Below are 23105 nucleotides of genomic sequence, written 5' to 3'. Positions count from 1 at the left end.
GGCGGGTAGAGGGACGGTGAGTCAGGTGAGAGACCGTGTCCCCTGGTCTCTATCGGAGGGGGGGCGGGTAGAGGGACGGTGAGTCAGGTGAGAGACCGTATCCCCTGGTCTCTATCGGAGGGGGGGCGGGTAGAGGGACGGTGAGTCAGGTGAGAGACCGTGTCCCCTGGTCTCTATCGGAGGGGGGCGGGTAGAGGGACGGTGAGTCAGGTGAGAGACCGTATCCCCTGGTCTCTATCGGAGGGGGGCGGGTAGAGGGACGGTGAGTCAGGTGAGAGACCGTGTCCCCTGGTCTCTATCGGAGGGGGGGCGGGTAGAGGGACGGTGAGTCAGGTGAGAGACCGTATCCCCTGGTCTCTATCGGAGGGGGGGCGGGTAGAGGGACGGTGAGTCAGGTGAGAGACCGTGTCCCCTGGTCTCTATCGGAGGGGGGCGGGTAGAGGGACGGTGAGTCAGGTGAGAGACCGTATCCCCTGGTCTCTATCGGAGGGGGCGGGTAGAGGGACGGTGAGTCAGGTGAGAGACCGTATCCCCTGGTCTCTATCGGAGGGGGCGGGTAGAGGGACGGTGAGTCAGGTGAGAGACCGTGTCCCCTGGTCTCTATCGGAGGGGGGGGGGTAGAGGGACGGTGAGTCAGGTGAGAGACCGTATCCCCTGGTCTCTATCGGAGGGGGGCGGGTAGAGGGACGGTGAGTCAGGTGAGAGACCGTATCCCCTGTTCTCTATCGGAGGGGGGGTAGAGGGACGGTGAGTCAGGTGAGAGACCGTGTCCCCTGGTCTCTATCGGAGGGGGGCGGGGTAGAGGGACGGTGAGTCAGGTGAGAGACCGTGTCCCCTGGTCTCTATCGGAGGGGGGGCGGGTAGAGGGACGGTGAGTCAGGTGAGAGACCGTGTCCCCTGTTCTCTATCGGAGGGGGGGCGGGTAGAGGGACGGTGAGTCAGGTGAGAGACCGTGTCCCCTGTTCTCTATCGGAGGGGGGGCGGGTAGAGGGACGGTGAGTCAGGTGAGAGACCGTGTCCCCTGGTCTCTATCGGAGGGGGGGGCGGGTAGAGGGACGGTGAGTCAGGTGAGAGACCGTGTCCCCTGTTCTCTATCGGAGGGGGGGGGTAGAGGGACGGTGAGTCAGGTGAGAGACCGTATCCCCTGGTCTCTATCGGAGGGGGGGCGGGTAGAGGGACGGTGAGTCAGGTGAGAGACCGTGTCCCCTGGTCTCTATCGGAGGGGGCGGGTAGAGGGACGGTGAGTCAGGTGAGAGACCGTGTCCCCTGGTCTCTATCGGAGGGGGGCGGGTGGAGGGAGAGCAGAGGGATGGTGAGTCAGGTGAGGTCGTGACTGGGTCTTTGACTGGAGCTCTGACTGGGGCTCTGACTGGAGCTCTGACTGAAGCTCTGACTGGAGCTCTGACTGGAGCTCTCACTGGAGCTCTGACTGAAGCTCTGACTGGGGCTCTGACTGGAGCTCTGACTGAAGCTCTGACTGGAGCTCTGACTGGGGCTCTGACTGGGTCTCTGACTGGAGCTCTGACTGAAGCTCTGACTGGAGCTCTGACTGGGGCTCTGACTGGAGCTCTGACTGGAGCTCTGACTGGAGCTCTGACTGAAGCTCTGACTGGAGCTCTGACTGGAGCTCTGACTGAAGCTCTGACTGGAGCTCTGACTGGAGCTCTGACTGAAGCTCTGACTGGAGCTCTGACTGGAGCTCTGACTGAAGCTCTGACTGGGGCTCTGACTGGAGCTCTGACTGGGGCTCTGACTGGAGCTCTGACTGGAGCTCTGACTGGGGCTCTGACTGGAGCTCTGACTGGGGCTCTGACTGGGGCTCTGACTGGAGCTCTGACTGGAGCTCTGACTGGAGCTCTGACTGGGGCTCTGACTGGAGCTCTGACTGGAGCTCTGACTGGGGCTCTGACTGGAGCTCTGACTGGAGCTCTGACTGGAGCTCTGACTGGAGCTCTGACTGGGGCTCTGACTGGAGCTCTGACTGGGGCTCTGACTGGGGCTCTGACTGGGGCTCTGACTGGGTCTCTGACTGGGTCTCTGACTGGGGCTCTGACTGGAGCTCTGACTGGGTCTCTGACTGGGTCTCTGACTGGAGCTCTGACTGGGTCTCTGACTGGGGCTCTGACTGGAGCTCTGACTGGGGCTCTGACTGGGGCTCTGACTGGGGCTCTGACTGGGTCTCTGACTGGGGCTCTGACTGGGTCTCTGACTGGAGCTCTGACTGGGTCTCTGACTGGGGCTCTGACTGGGTCTCTGACTGGAGCTCTGACTGGGTCTCTGACTGGGGCTCTGACTGGGGCTCTGACTGGGGCTCTGACTGGGGCTCTGACTGGGGCTCTGACTGGAGCTCTGACTGGGCTCTGACTGGAGCTCTGACTGGGGCTCTGACTGGGGCTCTGACTGGAGCTCTGACTGGAGCTCTGACTGGGGCTCTGACTGGGGCTCTGACTGGAGCTCTGACTGGAGCTCTGACTGGGTCTCTGACTGGGTCTCTGACTGGAGCTTTGACTGGAGCTCTGACTGGGGCTCTGACTGGAGCTCTGACTGGGGCTCTGACTGGAGCTCTGACTGGGGCTCTGACTGGAGCTCTGACTGGAGCTCTGACTGGGGCTCTGACTGGAGCTCTGACTGGGTCTCTGACTGGGGCTCTATAATTGTTTTGGAACTATGCATTGGTCCTTATACTCAGTGTACTGTTTGTGTTGTTGAACAACTTGTATGTTTGCTAGAACTAGCACTGATGCTGTCTTCAGGGTTGTGGAATGCTGTGGTATTGTGGAGTGAAGCGGCCTGCTAGTCTTTTAGGGTTCTGGACTTTAAGGCAGTGTGGTTGTGGGGAGGGGATGAGGGAGGGGGTGTTACTCTCCCACAGTGCTGAACAGAAATCAATTAGTGGGGGGAATGTGCATGCCTCTCTGTCTCTCTCTCTCTCTCTTTGTCTCTCTCTCTCTCTATTTGTCTCTCTCTCTCTCTCTCTTTGTCTCTCTCGCTCTCTCTGTCTCTCTCTCTCTCTTTGTCTCTCTCTCTCTGTGTCTCTCTCTCTCTCTCTGTCTCTCTTTGTCTCTCTCTCTCTCTTTCTCTCTCTCTCTCTCTGTCTCTCTCTCTCTTTGTGTCTCTCTCTCTCTTTGTCTCTCTCTCTCTTTGTCTCTTTCTCTTTGTCTCTCTCTCTCTTTGTTTCTCTCTTCTCTTTGTCTCTCTTTGTTTCTCTCTCTTGTCTCTCTTTCTTTGTTTCTCTCTCTCTCTTTGTCTCTCTCTCTCTCTCTTTTTCTCTCTCTTCTCTCTTTGTCTCTCTCTCTCTTTGTCTTGTCTCTCTCTTTGTCTCTCTCTTTGTCTCTCTCTCTCTCTCTTTGTCTCTCTCTCTCTCTCTCTTTGTCTCTCTCTTTTTGTCTCTCTCTCTTTGTCTCTCTCTCTTCTCTTTGTCTCTCTCTCTCTCTCTCTCTCTCTTGTCTCTCTCTTTGTCTCTCTGCTCTCTCTCTTTGTCTCTCTCTCTTCTTTGTCTCTCTCTCTTTCTCTCTCTTTGTCTCTCTCTTTGTCTCTCTCTCTTGTCTCTCTCTCTTTGTCTCTCTCTCTTTGTCTCTCTCTCTTTGTCTCTCTCTCTTTGTCTCTCTCTCTCTCTCTCTCTCTCTCTCTCTCTCTCTCTCTCTCTCTCTCTCTCAGTGTAGGAGGCCCTCACCCCCTTTGTAACAACGTGTGAAACAGCTGCTGCCACTGAATACTACCACACACACCAGCTCAGGCTGAAGGGACACACAGTCACAGAGGGGGCGATGAAGAGTGGTAATATTGTGTAATTAAGGACTCCTTTCAGAGGAAGGGAGAGCTCAAATGTTTGCCAGGCCTGATAGACTGAAAGCCTGGCCCGTGTGCCCTGGCCCGTTCCTGGTGCGGCAGGGTAGCCTAGCAGTTAAGAGGGTTGGGCCAGTAACTGAAAGGTCGCTGGTTCGAAACCCCACACAGAATAGTTAAAATCTGCCCATTGCTCTTGTAAGTCCCTCTCGACAAGAGCTAAGTAATGTAAAATGTACAGAGACATGAATCATGAGTGAGATTACCCCCTCTCTCTCCCTTTCTTCTACTGCCCCCCCCCCCCTCTCTCTCTCTGCTGCCCTCTCTCCCTCTCTAGGCTGCCCTCTCTCCCTCTCTGCTGCCCTCTCTCCCTCTCTAGGCTGCCCTCTCTCCTCTCTGCTGCCCCTCTCCTCTCTAGGCTGCCCTCTCCCCTTTCTCTAGGCTGCCCCCTCTCTCTCTCTCTGCTGCCCTCTCTCCCTCTCTAGGCTGCCCTCTCTCCCTCTCTGCTGCCCTCTCTCCCTCTCTAGGCTGCCCTCTCTCCCTCTCTGCTGCCCTCTCTCCCTCTCTAGGCTGCCCTCTCCCTTTCTCTACTGTCCCCCTGTCTCTCTAGGCTGCCCGCTCTCCCTCTCTAGGCTTCCCTCTCTCCCTCTCTAGGCTTCCCTCTCTCCCTCTCTAGGCTGCCCTCTCTCCCTCTCTAGGCTGCCCTCTCTCCCTCTCTAGGCTGCCCTCTCTCCCTCTCTAGGCTGCCCTCTCTCCCTCTCTGCTGCCCTCTCTCCCTCTCTAGGCTGCCCTCTCTCCCTCTCTAGGCTGCCCTCTCTCCCTCTCTGCTGCCCTCTCTCCCTCTCTAGGCTGCCCTCTCCCTTTCTCTACTGCCCCCCTGTCTCTCTAGGCTGCCCCCTCTCTCTCACTAGGCTGCCCTCTCCCTTTCTCTACTGCCCCCCTGTCTCTCTAAGCTGCCCCTCTCTCTCTCTCTCTCGGCTGCCCTCTCTCCTTCTCTACTGCCCCCTCTCTCTCTCTGCTGCCCCCTCTCTCTCCCTTTCTCTAGTGCCCCCCTCTCTCTCTCTCTCTGCTGCCCTCTCTCTCTCTTTCTGCTGCCCCCTCTCTCTCCCTTTCTCTACTGCCCCCCTCTCTCTCTCTCTGCTGCCCTCTCTCTTTCTTTCTGCTGCCCCCTCGCTCTCTTTCTGCTGCCCCCTCTCTCCCTCTCTATGCTGCTCTCTCCCGTTCTCTGCTGCCCCCTCTCCCTCTCTATGCTGCTCTCTCCCGTTCTCTCCTCCCCCCCCTCTCTCTCTACTGCCCCCCCTCTCTCTCTGCTGCCCCCTCTCTCCCTCTCTCTCCTCTCTCTCTCTCTCTCTCTCTCTCTGCTGCCCCCTCTCTCTCCCTTTCTCTACTGCCCCCCTCTCTCTCTCTCTGCTGCCCTCTCTCTCTCTTTCTGCTGCCCCTTCTCTCCCTCTCTATGCTGCTCTCTCCCGTTCTCTACTGCCCCCTCTCTCTCTCTATGCTGCTCTCTCCCGTTCTCTACTGCCCCCTCTCCCTCTCTATGCTGCTTTTTCCCGTTCTCTGCTTCCCCCTTTTCTACTGCCCCCTCTCTCTCTGCTGCCCTCTCTCTCTCTCTGCTGCCCTCTCTCTCTCTCTTTCTGCTGCCCTCTCTCTCTGCTGCCCTCTCTCTCTCTCTCTGCCCCCCCTCTCTGCCCCCTCTCTCGCTCTCTCTGCTGCCCCTCTCGCCCTCTCTCTGCTGCCCCTCTCTCTCTCTCTGCTGCCCCTCTCGCCCTCTCTGCTGCCCCTCTCTCTCTCTGCTGCCCCCTCTCTCTCTCTCTACTGCCCCCTCTCTCTCTGCTGCCCCCTCCCTCTCTATGCTGCCCTCTCTCTCTCTCTGCTGCCCTCCCTCTCTGCTGCCCCCTCTCTCTCTCTCTGCTGCCCTCTCTCTCTCTGCCCCCTCTCTCCCTCTCTATGCTGCCCCTCTCCCTTTCTCTGCTGCCCCCTCTCTTCTCTCTCTGCTGCTGCCCCTTCTCTCTCTCTGCTGCCCCTCTCTCTCTCTGCTGCCCCTCTCTCTCTCTCTGCTCTCTCCCTTCTCTACTGCCCCCTCTCTCTCTGCTGCCACCTCTCTCTCTCTCTATGCTGCCCTCTCCCTTTCTCTACTGCCCCCCTCTCTCTCTACTGCCCCCTCTCTCTCTCTACTCCCCCCTCTCTCTCTGCTGCTCTCTCTCTCTCTCTCTCTCTCTCTGCTGCCCCCTCTCTCTCTACTGCCCCCCCTCTCTCTCTGCTGCCCCCTCTCTCTCTCTCTGCTACCTCCTCTCTCCCTCTCTATGCTGCTCTCTCCCGTTCTCTACTGCCCCCTCTCTCTCTCTGCTGCCCCTCTCTCCCTCTCTCTGCTGCCCTTCTCTCTCTCTGCTGCCCCCCTCTTCCCCTCTCTCTGCTGCCCCTCTCTGCCCCTCTCTCTCTGCTGCCCCCTCTCTCTCTCTGCTGCCCCTCTCCTCTCTGCTGCCCCCCTCCTCTCTCTACTGCCCCCTCTCTCTCTGCTGCCCCTCTCTCCCTCTCTCTCTCTGCTGCCCCCTCTCTCTCTCTGCCCCCTGCTACTGCTCTCTCTCTCTGCTGCCCCCTCTCCCTCTCTCTGCTGCCCCCTCTCTCTCTCTCTGCTGCCCCTCCTCTCTCTGCCCCCTCTCTCTACTGCTCCTCTCTCTCTCTCTCTCTCTGCCCTCTCTCCTCTCTGCTGCCCCCTCTCTCTCTGCTGCCCTCTCTCCCTCCTCTCTCTACTGCCCCCTCTCTCTCTCTCTCTGCTGCCCTCTCTCCTCTCTCTGCTGCCCCCTCTCTCCTTTCTGCTGCCCCCTCTCTCTCTCTGCTGCCCTCTCTCTTTCTCTCTGCTGCCCTCTCTCTTTCTGCTGCTCTCCTGCTCTCTCCCCTCTCTGCTGCCCCCTCTCTCTCTCTATGCTGCCCTCTCCCTTCTCTACTGCCCTCTCTGCTCTCTACTGCCCCCTCTCTCTCTGCTGCCCCTCTCTCTCTCTCTGCTGCCCTCTCTCTCTCTCTCTCTGCTGCCCCCTCTCTCTCCTCTCTACTGCTGCTGCCTCTCTCTCTGCTGCCCTCTCTCTCTCTCTCTGCTGCCCCTTCTCTCTCTCTCTGCTGCCCTCTCCTTCTCTCTGCCCCCTCTCTCTCTCTCTGCTGCTCTCTCTCTCTCTACTGCCCCCTCTCTCTCTCTGCTGCCCCCCTCTCTCTACTGCCCCCTCTCTCTCTCTGCTGCCCCTCTCCCTCTCTATGCTGCCCCCTCTCCCTAGTGCCCCCTCTCTCTCTGCCCCCTCTCTCTGCCCCCTGCCCCCTCTCTCTCTCTCTCTGCTGCCCTCTCTCTCTCTCTCTATGCTCTACTGCCCCCTCCTCTCTCTCTGCTGCCCCCTCTCTCTCTCTCTGCTGCCCCCTCTCTCTCTGCCCCTCTCTCTCTCTGCTCTCTCTCCCTTGCCCCCTCTCTCTCTCTCTGCTGCCCCTCCTTCTCTACTGCTCCCCCCTCTCTCTCTGCTGCCCCTCTCTCTCTACTGCCCCCTCTCTCCTCTCTCTGCTGCCCTCTCTCTCTCTCTTTCTGCTGCCCCTCTCTGCCCCCTCTCTCTGCTGCTCCCTCCCTCTCTCTCTGCTGCCCCCTCTCTCTCTCTCTCTCTGCTGCCTCTGGGCTGCCCTGCCCCTCTCTGCTCCCCTCTCTCTGCTCCTCTCTCTACCCCTCTCTCTGCCCCCTCTCTCTCTCTCTGCTGCCCCCTCTCTCTCTCTGCTGCCCCCTCTCTCTCTCTGCTGCCCCCTCTCTCTCCTTTCTCTACTGCCCCTCTCTGCTGCCCTCTCTCTGCTGCTGCTCTCTCTCTCTCTCTTCCCTCTCTCTCTGCTGCCCCTCTCTCTCTCTCTGCCTGCTCTCTTCTCTCTACTGCCCCCTCTCTCTCTCTGCTGCTGCCCCTCTCTCTCTCTCTGCTGCCCCCTCTCTCTCTCTCTCTCTCTGCTGCCCCTCTCTCTCTGCCCCCCTTCTCTACTGCCCCCTCTCTCTCTCTCTATGCTGCCCCTCTCCTCTCTCTACTGCCCCCTCTCTCTCTCTGCTGCCCCTCTCTCTCTATGCCCCTCTCTCTCTCCTGTTCTCTCTGCTCCCCCTCTCTCTCTGCTGCCCCCTCCCTCTCTACTGCCCCCTCTCTCTCTGCTGCCCCCTCTCTCTCTCTGCTGCCCTCTCTGCTGCTCTCTCCCCCTCTCTACTGCCCCCTCTCTCTCTCTGCTGCCTCTCTCTCTCTCCCTCTCTCTGCTGCCCTCTCTCTCTCTCTCTCTGCTCCTCTCTCTCTGCCCCCTCTCTCTCTCTCTCTCTCTCTCTCTCTGCTGCCCCCTCTCCTCTCTACTGCCCCTCTCTATCTCTCTCTCTCTGCCCCCTCTCTCTCTACTGCTGCCCTCTCTCTCTACTGCTGCCCTCTCTCTCTCTGCTGCCCCCTCTCTATGCAGCCCCCTCTCTCTACTGCTGCTCTCTCTCTGCTGCCCTCTCTCTCTGCTGCCCCCTCTCTCCCTCTCTCTGCTGCCCTCTTCTCTCTCCTCTCTGCTGCCCCTCTCTCTCTCTCTGCTGCTCTCTCTCTCTCTCTACTGCCCCCTCTCTCTCTCTGCTGCCCCTCTCTCCCCTCTCTCTGCTGCCCTCCCTCTCTCTCTGCTGCCCTCTCTCTCTCTCTGCTGCTGCTCCCTTCTCTGCTGCCACCTCCTCTCTCTCTGCTGCCCTCTCTCTCTACTGCCCCCTCTCTCTCTACTGCCCCCTCTCTCTCTCTACTGCACCCCTCTCTCTCTATGCCCCCTCTCTCTCTCTCTCTGCTGCCCTCTCTCTCTGCCCCTCTCTCCCTCTCTCTGCTGCCCCCTCTCTCTCTATCTCTCTCTACTGCCCCCTCTCTCTCTCAGCTGCCCCCACTCTCTCTCTCTGCTGCCCTCTCCCTTTCTGCCCCTCTCTCTCTGCTGCCCTTCTCTGCTGCCCCCTCTCTCTCTCTATGCTGCCCTCTCCCTTTCTCTACTGCCCCCTCTCTCTCTGCTGCCCCCTCTCTCTCTACTGCCCCTCTCTCTCTCTGCTGCCCCTCCCTCTCTCTCTGCTGCCCCCTCTGCCCCCTCTCTCTCTACTGCCCCCTCTCTCTCTCTGCTGCCCCCTCCTCTATCTCTGCTCTCTCCCCCTCTCTACTGCCCCCTCTCTCTCTCTCTCTGCCCCTCTCTCCCTCTCTCTGCTGCCCTCTCTCTCTCTCTATGCCCCCTCTCTTTCCCTCTCCCCCTCTCTCTCTGCTGCCCCCTCTCGTCTCTCTCTCTGCCCCCTCTCTCTCTCTCTGCTGCCCTCTCTCTCTCTCTACTGCCCCCTCTCTCTCTCTACTGCCCCCTCTCTCTCTACTGCCCCCTCTCTCTCCTCTCTCTATGATGCCCTATCCCTTTCTCTCTGCTGCCCTCTCTCTCTCTGCTGCCCCCTCTCTCTCTCTGCTGCCCCCTCTCCCTCTCCCTGCTCCCCCTGCTCTCTCTCTCTCTCTCTCTGCTGCCCCCTCTCTCTCTGCCCCCTCTCTCTCTCTCTGTGCCCCCTCTCTCTCCGTTCTCTACTGCCCCTCTCTCTCTCTGCTGCCACCTCTCCCTCTCTATGCTGCTCTCTCCCGTTCTCTACTGCCCCCTCTCTCTCTCTACTGCCCCTCTCTCTCTGCTGCCCTCTCCCTCTCTCTCTTCCGCCCTCTCTCTCTCTCTCTCCCCCCCCCCTCTCTCTCTCTGCTGCCCCCTCTCTACTAACCCCCTCTCTCTCTCTGCTGCCCCCTCTCTCTCTCGCTCTCTGCTGCCCTCTCTCTCTCTCGCTCTCTGCTGCCCTCTCTCTCTTTCTCTACTGCCACCCTCTCTTTCTCTCTACTGCCCCCTCTCTCTCTCTGCTGCCCCTCTCTCCCTCTCTCTGCTGCCCTCTCTCTCTCTCTCTGCTGCCCCCTCTCGCCCTCTCTCTCTCTCTCTCTGCTGCCCTCTCTCTGCTCTCTGCCCCCTCTCTCTCTCTCTGCTGCCCTCTCTCTCTCTCTCTGCCCCCTCTCTCTCTCTCTGCTGCCCTCTCTCTCTCTATGCTGCCCCTCTCTCTCTCTGCTGCTACCCTCTCCCTTTCTCTCTGCTGCCCCCTCCTCTCTCTGCCCCCCTCTCCTCTCTCTACTGCCCCCCTCTCTCTCTGCTCTACTGCTGCTGCCCCTCTCCTCTCTCTGCTGCTGCCCCTCTCTCTCTCTGCTGCCCCCTCTCTCTCTCTCTGCTGCCCCCCTCTCTCTCTCTGCTGCCCCCTCTCTCTCTGCTGCCCTCTCTCTCTCTCTCTGCTGCCCCCTCTCTCTCTGCTGCCCCCTCTCTCTGCTGCCCTCTCTCCTCTCTCTCTGTCTCTCTGCCCCTCTCTCTCTCTGCTGCCCCTCTCTCTCTCTCTCTCTCTCTCTACCCCCTCTCTCTCTCTCTGCTGCCCTCTCTCTCTCTCTGCTGCCCCCTCTCCCTCTCTATGCTGCCCTCTCTCTCTCCCCCTCTCTCTGCTCCCCTCTCTCTCTCTGCTGCCCTCTCTCTCTCTCTGCTGCCCCTCACTCTCTCTCTGCTGCCCTCTCTCTCTGCTGCCCCCTCTCTCTCTCTGCCCCCTCTCTCTCTACTGCCCCCTCTCTCTCTGCTGCTGCCCCCTCTCTCTCTCTCTGCTGCCCCTCTCTATGCTGCCCTCTCTCTCTCTGCTGCCCTCTCTCTCTCTCTCCCCCCTCTCTCTCTCTGCTGCTCCTCTCTCTCCCTCTCTCTCTCTCTCTCTCTTCTCTCTGCTGCCCCTCTCTCTCTCTGCTGCCCTCTCTCCTCTTCTCTACTGCCCCCTCTCTCTCTCTCCTACTGCTCCCTCTCTCTGCTGCTGCTCCCCTCTTCTCTACTGCCCCCTCTCTCTCTGCTGCCCCCCTCTCTCTCTGCTGCCCTCTCTCTCTCTCTCTCTACTGCCCCCTCTCTCTCTCTGCTCCCCCTCTCCCCTCTCTACTGCCCCCTCTCTCTCTCTGCTGCCCTCTCTCTCTCTGCTGCCCTCTCTACTGCCACCTCTCTCTCTCTCTGCTGCCCTCTCTCTTTCTCTCTGCCCCTCTCTCTGCTGCCCCTCTCTCTCTCTGCACCTGCCTGCTCTCTCTCTGCTGCTCTCTGCTGCCCTCTCTCTCTCTCTGCTCTCTGCTGCTCTCTCTCTACTGCCCCCTCTCTCTCTCTACTGCCCCCTCTCTCTCTCTGCCCCTCTCTCTCTCTCTCCCCCTCTCTCTCTCTCTGCTGCCCTCTCTCTCTCTCTCTCTGCTGCCCCCTCTCTCTCTGCTGCCCCTCTCTCTCTCTCTGCTGCCCCCTCTCTCTCTCTGCTGCCCCTCTCTCTGCTGCCATCTGCTGCTCTCTGCTGCCCCCTCTCTCTCTCTCTGCTGCCCCTCTCCCTCTCTCTACTGCCCCCTCTCTCTCCTCTGACCCCTCTCTCTCTCTCTCTGCCCCTCTCTTTTTCTCTACTGCCCCCTCTCTCTCTCTCCCTCTCTCTCTGCTGCCCCCTCTCTCTCTCTGCTGCCCCTCTCCCTCTCTCCATGCTCCCTCTCTCTCTCTATGCCTCTCTCTACTGCTGCTCTCTCCTCTTCTCTACTGCCCCTCTCTCTCTATGCTGCTCTCTGCTGCTCTCTGCTGCCTCTCTCTCCTCTCTCTATGCTGCCCCCTCTCCCCTCTCTCTACTGCCCCCTCTCTCTCTCTCTGCTGCCCCCTCTCTCTCTGCTGCCCTCTCCCTCTCTCTGCTTCCCCTCTCTGCTACCTCTCTCCCTTTCTCTACTGCCCCCTCTCTCTCTCTCTATGCCTGCCTCTCTCTACTGCCCCCCTCTCTCTCTCTGCTGCCCCCTCTCTCTCTGCCCCCTCTCTCTCTCTGCTGCCCTCTCTCTCTCTCTCTGCTGCCCTCTCTCTCTCTCTCTGCTGCCCTCTCTTCTCTACTGCCTTTCTCTCTGCTGCCCCTTCTCTCTCTGCTGCCCCTCTCTCTCTCTCTGCTGCTGCCCTCTCTCTCTCTCTGCTGCCCTCTCTGCCCCTCTCTCTCTCTCTCTCTCTCTGCTGCCCCCTCTCTGCCCTCTCTCTCTGCCCCCCTCTCTCTCTCTCTGCACCCCTCTCTCTCTGCTGCCCCTCTCTCTCTACTCTCCCCTCTCTCTGCTGCCCCTCTCTCTCTCTCTCTGCTGCCCTCTCTGCCCTCTCTGCTGCCCTCTCTCTGCTGCCCCCTCTCTCTCTGCTGCCCTCTCTCTCTCTCTCTCTGCTGCCCCTCTCTCTCTCTCTGCTGCCCTCTCTCTGCTGCCCTCTCTCTCTCTCTCTCTACTGCCCCCTCTCTCTCTGCCCCCTCTCTCTCTGCTGCCCCTCTCTCTCTGCTGCCCCCTCTCTCTCTCTCTCTCTCTGCCCCTCTCTCTCTCTCTGCTGCCCCCTCTCTCTCCCTCTCTATGCTCCCTCTCGCCCTCCTCCTCTCTTCTCTCTCTGCCCCCTCTCTCCCTCTCTCTGCTGCCCCTCTCTCTCTCTATGCCCCCTCTCTCTCTCTGCTGCCCCCTCTCTCTCTCTCTGCTGCTGCCCCCCTCTCTCTCTCTGCTGCCCCTCTCTCTCTCTGCTGCCCCTCTCTCCCTCTCCTCTATGCTCTCTCTCTCTCTATGCTGCCCTCTCCCTTTCTCTCTGCTCCCCTCTCTCTCTGCCCCCTCTCTCTCTACTGCTCTCTCTCTCTCTGCCCCTCTACTGCCCCCTCTCTCTGCTGCCCCTCTCTCTCTCTCCCCCTCTCTCTCTGCCCCTCTCTCTCTCTGCTGCCCCCTCTCCCCTCTCTCTGCTGCCTCTCTCTCTCTACTGCCCCCTCTCTCTCTCTGCTGCCCCTCTCTCCCTCTCTATGCTGCCCTCTCTCTCTCTCTCTATGCTGCCTCTCTCTCTCTCTGCCCTCTCTCTCTCTCTGCCCTCTCTCTCTCTACTGCCCTCTCTCTCCCCCCTCTCTCTGCTGCCCTCTCCCTCTCTCTGCTGCCCTCTCTCTCTGCTGCCCCCTATGCTGCCCCCTCTCTCCTCTATCTGCTGCCCCTCTCTCTCTATGCTGCCCCTCTCTCTGCTGCCCCTCTCCCTCTCTCTGCTGCCCCCTCTCTCTCTCTCTGCTGCCCCCTCTCTCTATGCTGCCCTCTCTCTCTCTATGCTGCTCTCTCCTTTCTCTCTCTGCCCCTCTCTCTCTCTCTGCTGCCCTCTCTCTCTCTCTCTCTGCTACTGCCCTCTCTCTCTCTCTGCTCCCTCTCTCTCTCCCTCTCTCTCTCTCTGCTGCCTCCTCTCTCTGCCCTCTATGCTGCCCCTCTCTCTCTCTCTGCTGCCCCCTCTCTATCTCTCTACTGCCCCCTCTCTCTCTCTACTGCTCCCTCTCTCTGCTGCCCTGCCCCCTCTCTGCCCTCTCTCTCTACCCGTCTCTGCTGCCTCTCTCTCTCTGCTGCCCTCTCTCTTTCTGCTGCCCCCCTCTCTCTACTGTCCCCCCTCTCTCTCTACTGCCCTCTCTCTCTCTCTGCCCCCACTCTCTCCTGCTCTCTGCTGCTCTCTCTCTCCCCCTCTCTCTGCTGCCCCCTCTCTCTATCTGCTGCCCTCTCTCCTATGCTGCTCTCTCCCGTTCTGCCCCCTCTCTCTCTGCTGCCCTCTCTCCCTCTCTCTGCTGCCCTCCCTCTCTCTGCTGCCCCCTCTACTGCCTCTCTCTCTCTCTGCTGCCCCCTCTCTCTCTCTGCTGCCCCCTCTATCTCTCTCTGCTGCCCCTCTCTCTCTCTACTGCCTCTCCTCTCCCCCTCTCTCTCTCAACTGCTGCCCCCTCTCTCTATGATACCTGCCTCTGCTGCCCTCTCTCTCTCTGCTGCCCCCTCTCTCTCTCTCTGCTGCTCCCTGCTGCCCCCTCTCTCTCTCTACTGCCCCCTCTCTCTGCTGCCCCTTTCTCTCTCTGCTGCCCCTCTCTCTATCTGTGCTGCCTCTCTCTCTGCTCCACCTCTCCTCTCTATGCTGCCCCCTCTCTCCTCCTACTGCCCCCTCTCTCTCACTACTGCCCCCTCTCTCTCTGCTGCCCTCTCCCTCTCTCTACTTCCCCCTCTCTCTCCCTCTCTCTGCTGCCCCTCTCTCTCTCCCTCTCTCTCTAACTCCCTCTCTCTCTCTGCTGCTCTCTCTCTCTCTCTGCTGCCCTCTCTCTCTCTCTCTCTGCTGCCCCTCTCTCTTTCTCTCTCTGCTGATCTCTCTGCTGCCCCTGTCTCTCTCTGCTGCCCCCTCTCTCCCTCTCTCTGCTGCCCTGCTTTCTCTCTGCTCCCCTCTCTCTCTGCTGCCCCTCTCTCCTCTCTGCCCCCTCTCTCTCTCTCTCCCCTCTCTCCCCTCTCTCTCTCTGCTGCCCCCTCTCTCTCTCTCTGCTGCCCCCTCTCTGCCCTCTCTCTCTCTCTCTACTGCCCCCTCTCTCTCTCTGCTGCCCTCTCTGTCTCTCTCTGCTGCCCCTCTCTCTATGCTGCCCCCTCCCCCTCTCTCTCTCTCTGCTCTGCCTCCCCTCTCTCTCTCTGCCCCCTCTCTCTCTCTGCTGCCCCCTCTCTCCCTCTCTATGCTGCCCTCTCTCCTCTCTCTCTGCTGCTGCCCTCTCTCTCACTGCCCCCTCTCTCTCTACTGCCCCTCTCTCTCTCTGCTGCCCCCTCTCTCTGCTGCCCCTCTCTCTCTCTCTACTGTCCCCTCTCTCTCTGCTGCCATCTCCTGTCTTTCTGCTGCCCTCTCTCTCTCTCTCTCTCTCTCTCTGCTACCCTCTCCCATTCTCTACTGCCCCCTCTCTCTCTCTGCTGACCCCTCTCTCTCTCTCTGCTGCCCCCTCTCTTTCTACTGCTCCCTCTGCTGCCCTCTCTCTATCTCTCTCTCTCTATGCTGCCTCTCTCTCTCTCTGCTGCCCCCTCTCTTTCCCCCTCTCTCTATGCTGCCCCCTCTCTCTCTCTGCTGCCCCTCTCTCTATGCTGCCCCCTCTCTCTGCTGCCCCCTCTCTCTCTCTCTCTGCTGCCCCTCTCTCGCCCTCTCTCTCTATGCTGCCTTCTCTCTCTCTCTCTCCTCTCTCTCTCTATGCTTCCCCTCTCTCTCTCTCTGCTGCCCCCTCTCTCTTTCTCTACTGCCACCCTCTCTCTCTCTCTACTGCCCCTCTCTCTCTCTGCCCCCTCTGTCTCTCTCACTGCCCCTCTCTCCCTCTCTATGATACCCCTCTCCCTTTCTCTCTGCTGCCCTCTCTCTCTCTCTGCTACCCCCTCTCTCACTACTGCCCCTCTCTCTCTCTGCTGCCCCCTCTCTCTCCCTCTCTATGCTGCCCTCTCCCTTTCTCTCTGCTGTCCCCTCTCTTTCTACTGCCCCCTCTCTCTCTCTGCCCCCTCTCCTCTCTGCCCCCTCTCTCTCTGCTGCCCCTCTCTCTCTCTCTGCTGCCCCTCTCTCTCTCTCTGCTGCCCCCTCTCTCTCTCTCTGCCCCCTCTCTCTCTCTCTGCCCCCCTCTCTCTCTCTCTCTCTCTGCTGCTCTCTGCTGCCATCTCCCTGTCTTTCTGCTGCCCTCTCTCTCTCTCTCTCTCTGCTACCCTCTCCCATTCTCTACTGCCCCTCTCTCTCTCTCTACTGCCCCTCTCTCTCTGATGCCCCCTCTCTCCCTCTCTAGGCTGCCCTCTCCCTCTTTTTTTCTACTGCCACCCTCTCTCTATGCTGCCCTCTCTCTCTCTATGCTGCCCTCTCTCTCTCTATGCCCCTCTCTCTCCATGCTGCCCTCTCTCTCTATGCTGCCCTCTCTCTCTATGCTGCCCCCTCTCTCTCTATGCTGCCCCCTCTCTATGCTGCCCCCTCTCTCTATGCTGCCCCCTCTCTCTCTCTCTATGCTGCTCTGCCCCTCTCTCTCTATGCTGCCTTCTCTCTCTCTCTCTCTCTCTCTCTCTCTCTCTCTCTCTCTCTCTCTCTCTCTATGCTTCCTCTCTCTCTCTCTCTGCTGCCCTCTCTCTCTTTCTCTCTACTGCCACCCTCTCTCTCTCTCTACTGCCCCCTCTCTCTCTCTGCTGCCCCCTCTGTCTCTCTCAGCTGCCCCCTCTCTCCCCTCTCTATGCTGCCCTCTCCTTTCTCTCTGCTGCCCTCTCTCTCTCTCTCCCCCCTCTCTCTCACTACTGCCCCCTCTCTCTCTCTGCTGCCCCCTCTCTCTCTCTCTCTATACTGCCCTCTCTCCTCTCTCTGCTGCCCCCTATCCCTCTTGCTCTCTCTCTACTGCCCCCTCTCTCTCTCTGCTGCCCCCTCTCTCTCTCTGCCCCTCTCTCTCTCTCTGCTGCCCCCTCTCTCTCTCTCTCTGCTCCCCCTCTCTCTCTCTCTCTCTCTCTCTGCCCCCTCTCTCTCTCTCTGCCCCCTCTCTCTCTCTCTCCTCTCTGCTGCCCCCTCTCTCTCTCTGCTGCCATCTCCCTGTCTTTCTGCTGCCCTCTCTCCTCTCTCTCTCTCTGCTACCTCTCCCATTCTCTACTGCCCCCTCTCTCTCTCTCTACTGCCCCCTCTCTCTCTCTCTGATGCCCCCTCTCTCCTCTCTAGGCTGCCCTCTCCCTTTTTTTCTACTGCCACCCTCTCTCTATGCTGCCCTCTCTCTATGCTGCCCTCTCTCTCTCTATGCTGCCCTCTCTCTCTCTCCATGCTGCCCTCTCTCTCTCTATGTGCTGCCCCCCTCTCTCTCTATGCTGCCCCCCTCTCTCTCTGCTGCCCCCTCTCTCTCTGCCCCCTCTCTCTCTCACTCTGCTGCCCCCTCTGCCCCTCTCTCTCTATGCTGCCTCTCTCTCTCTCTCTCTCTCTCTCTGCTCCCTCTCTCTCTCTCTCTCTCTCTCTCTCTCCTCTGTCTGCCCTCTCTTTCTCTATGCTGCCCCCCTCTCTCTCTATGCTGCCCCCTCTCTATGCTGCCCCCTCTCTCTATTCTCCCTCTCTCTCTCACTATGCTGCCCCCTCTCTCTATGCTGCCCCCTCTCTCTCTATGCTGCCTTCTCTCTCTCTCTCTCTCTCTCTATGCTTCCCTCTCTCTCTCTCTGCTGCCCTCTCTCTCTCTCTATCTGCTGCCCGTTCTCTACTGCCCCCTCTCTCTCTATGCTGCCACCTCTCTGTCTCTCTATGCTGCCCCTCTCTCTATGCTGCCCTCTCTCTCTCTATGCTGCCTTCTCTCTCTCTCTCTCTCTCTCTCTCTCTCTCTCTCTCTCTCTCTCTCTCTCTATGCTTCCCTCTCTCTCTCTCTGCTGCCTCTCTCTCTCTATCTGCTGCCCCCTCTCTCCCTCTCTAGGCTGCCCTCTCCCTTTTTTTTCTACTGCCACCCTCTCTCTATGCTGCCCTCTCTCTCTCTATGCTGCCCTCTCTCTCTCTATGCTGCCCTCTCTCTCTCCATGCTGCCCTCTCTCTCTCTATGCTGCCCTCTCTCTCTATGCTGCCCCCTCTCTCTATGCTGCCCCCTCTCTATGCTGCCCCCTCTCTCTATGCTGCCCCCCTCTCTCTCTCTCTATGCTGCCCCTCTCTCTATGCGGCCCTCTCTCTCTCTATGCTGCCTTCTCTCTCTCTCTCTCTCTCTCTCTCTCTCTCTCTCTCTATGCTTCCCTCTCTCTCTCTCTGCTGCCCTCTCTCTCTTCTCTACTGCCACCCTCTCTCTCTCTCTATCTCTCTCTCTGCTGCCCCCTCTGTCTCTCTCAGCTGCCCCCTCTCTCCCTCTCTATGCTGCCCTCTCCCTTTCTCTCTGCTGCCCTCTCTCTCTCTCTGCTACCCCCTCTCTCTCACTACTGCCCCCTCTCTCTCTCTGCTGCCCCCTCTCTCTCCTCTCTATGCTGCCCTCTCTCTCTCTCTGTGTCCCCTCTCTCTCTCTATGCCCCCCTCTCTCTCTCTCCCCCTCTTCTCTATGCTGCCCCTCTCTCTCTCTCTGCCCCCTCTCTCTCTCTCTCTGCTCCCCTCTCTCTCTCTCTCTCTCTCTCTGCTGCCCCCTCTCTCTCTCTCTGCCCCCCTCTCTCTCTCTCTCTCTCTCTCTCTCTGCTGCCCCCTCTCTCTCTCTGCTGCCATCTCCCCTGTCTTTCTGCTGCCCTCTCTCTCTCTCTCTCTCTCTGCTACCCTCTCCCATTCTCTACTGCCCCCTCTCTCTCTCTCTACTGCCCCCCTCTCTCTCTCTGCTGCCCCCTCTCTCCCTCTCTAGGCTGCCCTCTCCCTTTTTTTCTACTGCCACCCTCTCGCTATGCTGCCCTCTCTCTCTCTATGCTGCCCTCTCTCTCTCTATGCTGCCCTCTCTCTCTCTCCATGCTGCCCTCTCTCTCTATATGCTGCCCCCTCTCTCTATGCTGCCCCCTCTCTCTCTATGCTGCCCCCCCTCTCTCTATGCTGCCCCCCTCTCTCTCTCACTATGCTGCCCCCTCTCTCTATGCTGCCCTCTCTCTCTCTATGCTGCCTTCTCTCTCTCTCTCTCTCTCTCTCTCTCTCTCTCTCTCTCTCTCTCTCTCTCTCTCTCTCTCATGCTGCCCTCTCTCTCTCTATGCTGCCCTCTCTCTCTATGCTGCCCCCTCTCTCTCTATGCTGCCCCCTCTCTCTATGCTGCCCCCTCTCTCTATGCTGCCCCCTCTCTCTCACTATGCTGCCCCCTCTCTCTCTATGCCCTCTCTCTCTCTATGCTGCCTTCTCTCTCTCTCTCTCTCTCTCTCTCTCTCTCTCTCTCTCTCTATGCTTCCCTCTCTCTCTCTCTGCTGCCCTCTCTCTCTCTCTATCTGCTGCCCGTTCTCTACTGCCCCCTCTCTCTCTATGCTGCCACCTCTCTGTCTCTCTATGCTGCCCTCTCTCTCTTTCTCTATGCTGCCCTCTCTCTCTCTATGCTGCCCTCTCTCTCTCTATGCTGCCCTCTCTCTCTCTCTCTCTGCTGCCCTCTCTCTCTCTTTATACTGCTCTCTCTCTCTATGCTGCTCTCTCTATATGCTGCCCCCTCTCTCTCTCTCTATGCTGCCCTCTCTCTATGCTGCCTCTCTCTCTCTCTCTCTGCTCTCTCTCTATGCTGCCCTCTCTCTCTCTCTCTATGCTGCCGTCTCTCTCTCTCTCTCTCTCTCTATGCTGCCCTCTCTCTCTATGCTGCCCCCTCTCTCTATGCTGCCCCCTCTCTCTCTCTATGCTGCCCCCTCTCCCTCTCTCCGCTGCCCCCTCTCTCACTCTCTCTCCATGCTGCCCTTTCTCTCCATGCTGCCCCCTCTCTCTCTCTCTATGCTGCCCCCTCTCTCTATGTTGCCCCCTCTCTCTATGCCCCCTCTCTCTCTCTCCGATGCCCCCTCTCTCTCTCTATGCTACCCCCTCTCTCTCTCTCCGCTGCCCCCTCTCTCTATGCTACCCCCTCTCTCTATGCTGCCCCCTCTCTCTCTCTATGCTGCCCCCTCTCTCTCTCTATGCTGCCCCCTCTCTCTCTCTATGCTGCCCCCTCTCCCTCTCTCCGCTGCCCCCTCTCTCTCACTCTCTCTCCATGCTGTCTTCAGAGTGTCGTTAGTTTGTTCTGTTGTTGCCCCTCTTATTTTCCCCCATTCTAACACCCGTTGCCATGGCGTTTTAACAAATTATTGCAATTACGCTCGTCATGTGGGTCGCCCTTGGAAACTGACTGAGGGTGGTAAAGGAGGGAGAGAATAAATACAAGAGAAGGTGATAATCCTATTTTGAACAAAAGGTCAAACTGCTGAATGGAGCAGCTTTGATTAAGCGGAGGATGTACAAAGTGGACTGGTTTCAACCCCATTCAGAGAGAAAAACACAGAGAGTGGTGTGTGTGTCTGTGTGTGTCCTTTGGGTGCTTTGTGTCTACAAAAGCCTATTCAACTCTAGAGCTGGCTGGATTGATTACTTTACGAGCTAGAACCTGTGTGGTTCTATTCTCTCTCTCGTCCTTCTATTCTGAGAACCACCGGTCAAAATGAAGTGTGTGTGTGTGTGTGTGTGTGTGTGTGTGTGTGTGTGTGTGTGTGTGTGTGTGTGTGTGTGTGTGTGTGTGTGTGTGTGTGTGTGTGTGTGTGTGTGTGTGTGTGTGTGTGTGTGTGTGTGTGTGTAGACGGATGTGGATACCTACCTATGTGTTGAGTTCCACTGGTCTGAGGTCAGTGTGTGAAACAGGAACCCTCCAGAGTCAATTATCTGCCTCATTATCACTGACCCTGGGTGGTGAGGGAGGGAGAAGGAGAGAGAGAGAGAGTTGGTGAAGACAGGAGAAGAAAGAGCGTTAGGAAAGAGAACAGAGGGTAGAGGTGAGAGAAAATGGGATTTGGAGAACGGGGTGCGAGGAGAGGGGAGGTCAAGAGAGGAGGAGAGAGTGAGGACTAGGGAAAGAGGATGGGGAGAGTGAGGACTAGGGAAGGAGGATGGACAGACGAGGAGAGAGTGAGGACTAGGGAAGGAGGATGGAGAGAGTGAGGACTAGGGAAGGAGGATGGAGAGAGTGAGGACTAGGGAAGGAGGATGGAGAGAGTGAGGACTAGACTAGGGAAGGAGGATGGAGAGAGTGAGGACTAGGGAAGGGGGATGAAGAGACGAGGAGAGAGTGAGGACTAGGGAAGGAGGATGGGGAGAGTGAGGACTAGGGAAGGAGGAGGGAGAGATGGAGAGACGAGGAGAGAGTGAGGACTCAGGAAGGAGGATGGAGAGACGAGGAGAGAGTGAGGACTAGGGAAGGAGGATGGAGAGAAGAAGTGAGAGTGAGGACTAGGGAAGGAGGAGAGAGGACTAGGGGAGGAGGATGGAGAGAGTGGGGACTAGGGAAGGAGAATGGAGAGAGGAAGAGAGGAGAGAGTGAGGGCTAGGGAAGGAGGATAGAGAGAGGAGAGAGTGAGGACTAGGGAAGGAGGATAGAGAGAGGAGACAGTGAGGACTAGGGAAGGAGGAGAGAGGACTAGGGGAGGAGGATGGAGAGCGTGAGGACTAGGGAAGGAGGATGGAGAGAGGAAGAGAGGAGAGAGTGAGGGCTAGGGAAGGAGGAGAGGGAGAGGAAGAGAGGAGAGAGTGAGAGCTAGGGAAGGAGGATAGAGAGAGGAGAGAGTGAGGACTAGGGTAGGTGGATAGAGAGAGGAGAGAGTGAGGACTAGGGAAGGAGGATAGAGAGAGGAGAGAGTGAGGACTAGGGAAGGAGGATATAGAGAGGAGACAGTGAGGACTAGGGAAGGAGGATAGAGAGAGGACTAGGGAAGGAGGATAGAGAGAGGAGAGAGTGAGGACTAGGGAAGGAGGATAGAGAGAGGAGAGAGTGAGGACTAGGGAAGGAGGATAGAGGACTAGGGAAGGAGGGTAGAGAGAGGAGAGAGTGAGGACTAGGGAAGGAGGAGAGAGTGAGGACTAGGGTAGGTGGATGAAGAGGAGAGAGTGAGGACTAGGAAGGAGGATGAGGACTAGGGAAGGAGGAGGAGGAAGGAGGATAGAGAGAAGAGAGAGAGTGAGGACTAGGGAAGGAGGAGAGAGGACTAGGGAAGGAGGATAGAGAGAGGAGAGAGTGAGGACTAGGGAAGGAGGATAGAGAGAGGAGAGAGTGAGGACTAGGGAAGGAGGATAGAGGACTAGGGAAGGAGGGTAGAGAGAGGAGAGAGTGAGGACTAGGGAAGGAGGAGAGAGTGAGGACTAGGGTAGGTGGGTGAAGAGGAGAGAGTGAGGACTAGGGAAGGAGGATAGAGAGAGGAGAGAGTGAGGACTAGGGAAGGAGGAGAGAGGACTAGGGAAGGAGGATAGAGAGAGGACTAGGGAAGGAGGATAGATAGAGGAGAGAGTGAGGACAAGGGAAGGAGGAGAGAGGACTAGGGAAGGAGGATAGAGGACTAGGGAAGGAGGATAGAAGAGGAGAGAGTGAGGACTAGGGAAGGAGGATGAAGAGGAGAGAGTGAGGACTAGGGAAGGAGGATGAAGAGGAGAGAGTGAGGACTAGGGAAGGAGGATGAAGAGGAGAGAGTGAGGACTAGGGAAGGAGGAGGATGAAGAGGAGGTGGATTCTGAGGAGTGTTGAGGACTGCAGGGAAGGAGGATAAGAAATCTTGTGGAAGTCAGGACTAGGGAAGGTGGATGAAGAGGAATGAAGTGAGGACTTAGGGAAGGAGGATGAAGATTTCCCCATCTGAGGACTAGGGAAGGTGGATGAAGATCTCCCTCTGAGGACTAGGGAAGGAGGATGAAGAGGAGAGAGTGAGGACTAGGGTAGGAGGATGAAGAGGAGGCTAGTTTCTGTGTGTGTTGTCTCACTGCAGTTGAATGTGTTTAAGTTAAATCTTGTGGAAGTCATCTGCCAGCTGGATGCTATTGCTGTAATGAAGTCATTAATTATTATATTACCCCTCTCCCCATTTCCCCATCTCCCTCTCTCCCCATCTCCCCATCTCCCCCTAATATCTCCCTCTCAAAAAATCTCCCTGATTGAGCTTTCTCTCAGGCTGTGTGTTTCACTCCAAAGTGTGTGTGTGTGTGTGTGTGTGTGTGTGTGTGTGGCTTAATGTTTTTCTCTCCTCTCGTTCAGTTTCACTGGAAAGACCTGCTGCCACTGTTCTGTTCAGGGGCTTAACCACCCATTCTCAGGTGTTTCCACTAGCCGGTAATTGCCGGCTTTTGGACAATAAAATAAATGAAAAGACGATAAATAAAATTGTAGCCGGTCAAATTGTCCGTTGCTGTCCTGCTGCTGAGTAGAGAGAAAGCAAGAGAGGAGCCTTGGCCGAGGCTCCTGTTTATAGTGAAGATGGAGGCCTTTTTTATTGAAGTTAAATGAAAGTTAGAGAGCCTATAGTGAAAAGCCTCCAGGAGAAAGAAACGTGTTCTGATTGTAGAATGTTTTATTTCTCAATTATGAGTTCAATAGCAACTATTTTACAAACATATTTGATATGGCTTTGAGATGCGGAGTGCATAAGTCTCATTGGCCGGTGCGATACCATAAGTCTCATTGGCCGGTGCGATAGCATAAGTCTCATTGGCCTGTGCGATACCATAAGTCTCATTGGCCGTTGCGATAGCATAAGTCTCATTGGCCGTTGCGATAGCATAAGTCTCATTGGCCATTGCGATAGCATAAGTCTCATTGGCCGGTGCGATAGCATAAGTCTCATTGGCCGGTGCGATAGCATAAGTCTCATTGGCCGTTGTGATAGTTTTTTTGGGACATTAAATGTACTGTTAGATTAATAAATGGCTACTATGAGTGGCTATTTTCTTTAGTTGGTGATCTAGTTTTTTTGGTTTCATTAAATGTGATTTAGAAATAAATGGCTACTATGATATTAGCTATTTTCCTTCTGTAGCTCAGTTGGTGATCTAGCTCATGTGTTTTGAGTTTGCCACTTCCTGTAAGTGGTGATTTAGCCCCAAACAAATTATTATTATTATTATTATATTAGTGC

The 23105-nt window shown here is 57.7% G+C and overlaps 1 protein-coding gene across 1 annotated transcript; it reads right to left on the bottom strand.

Annotated features, from left to right (window-relative positions):
• Window positions 1-1414: 1414 nt before the first annotated feature.
• On the bottom strand, window positions 1415-22767 carry LOC127916472 (germ cell nuclear acidic protein-like). Its single transcript, XM_052498255.1, has 3 exons — window positions 22641-22767; window positions 2402-2648; window positions 1415-2360 (listed from the first exon to the last, which is right to left on the bottom strand). The coding sequence occupies exons 1-3, from the start codon at window positions 22765-22767 to the stop codon at window positions 1415-1417; spliced, it is 1320 nt and encodes a 439-aa protein (XP_052354215.1).
• Between the last annotated feature and the right edge of the window lie 338 nt (window positions 22768-23105).

This window comes from Oncorhynchus keta, chromosome 4 (assembly GCF_023373465.1).
Source record: "Oncorhynchus keta strain PuntledgeMale-10-30-2019 chromosome 4, Oket_V2, whole genome shotgun sequence".
Classification (NCBI taxonomy): domain Eukaryota; kingdom Metazoa; phylum Chordata; class Actinopteri; order Salmoniformes; family Salmonidae; genus Oncorhynchus; species Oncorhynchus keta.
This window is presented reverse-complemented; position numbering and strand designations above follow the sequence as displayed.

Excerpts from the sequence above, each read along its gene's own strand:
- LOC127916472 (XM_052498255.1), bottom strand. The coding sequence starts at position 22,767 with ATGGCCAATGAGACTTATGCTATCGCAACGGCCAATGAGACTTATGCT. Across the intron at positions 2,649-22,640 it reads ACCGGCCAATGAGACTTATG|AGCCCCAGTCAGAGACCCAG; the intron begins GTATCGCACCGG and ends AAACAATTATAG. Across the intron at positions 2,361-2,401 it reads GAGCTCCAGTCAGAGCTCCA|AGCCCAGTCAGAGCTCCAGT; the intron begins GTCAGAGCCCCA and ends AGCTCCAGTCAG.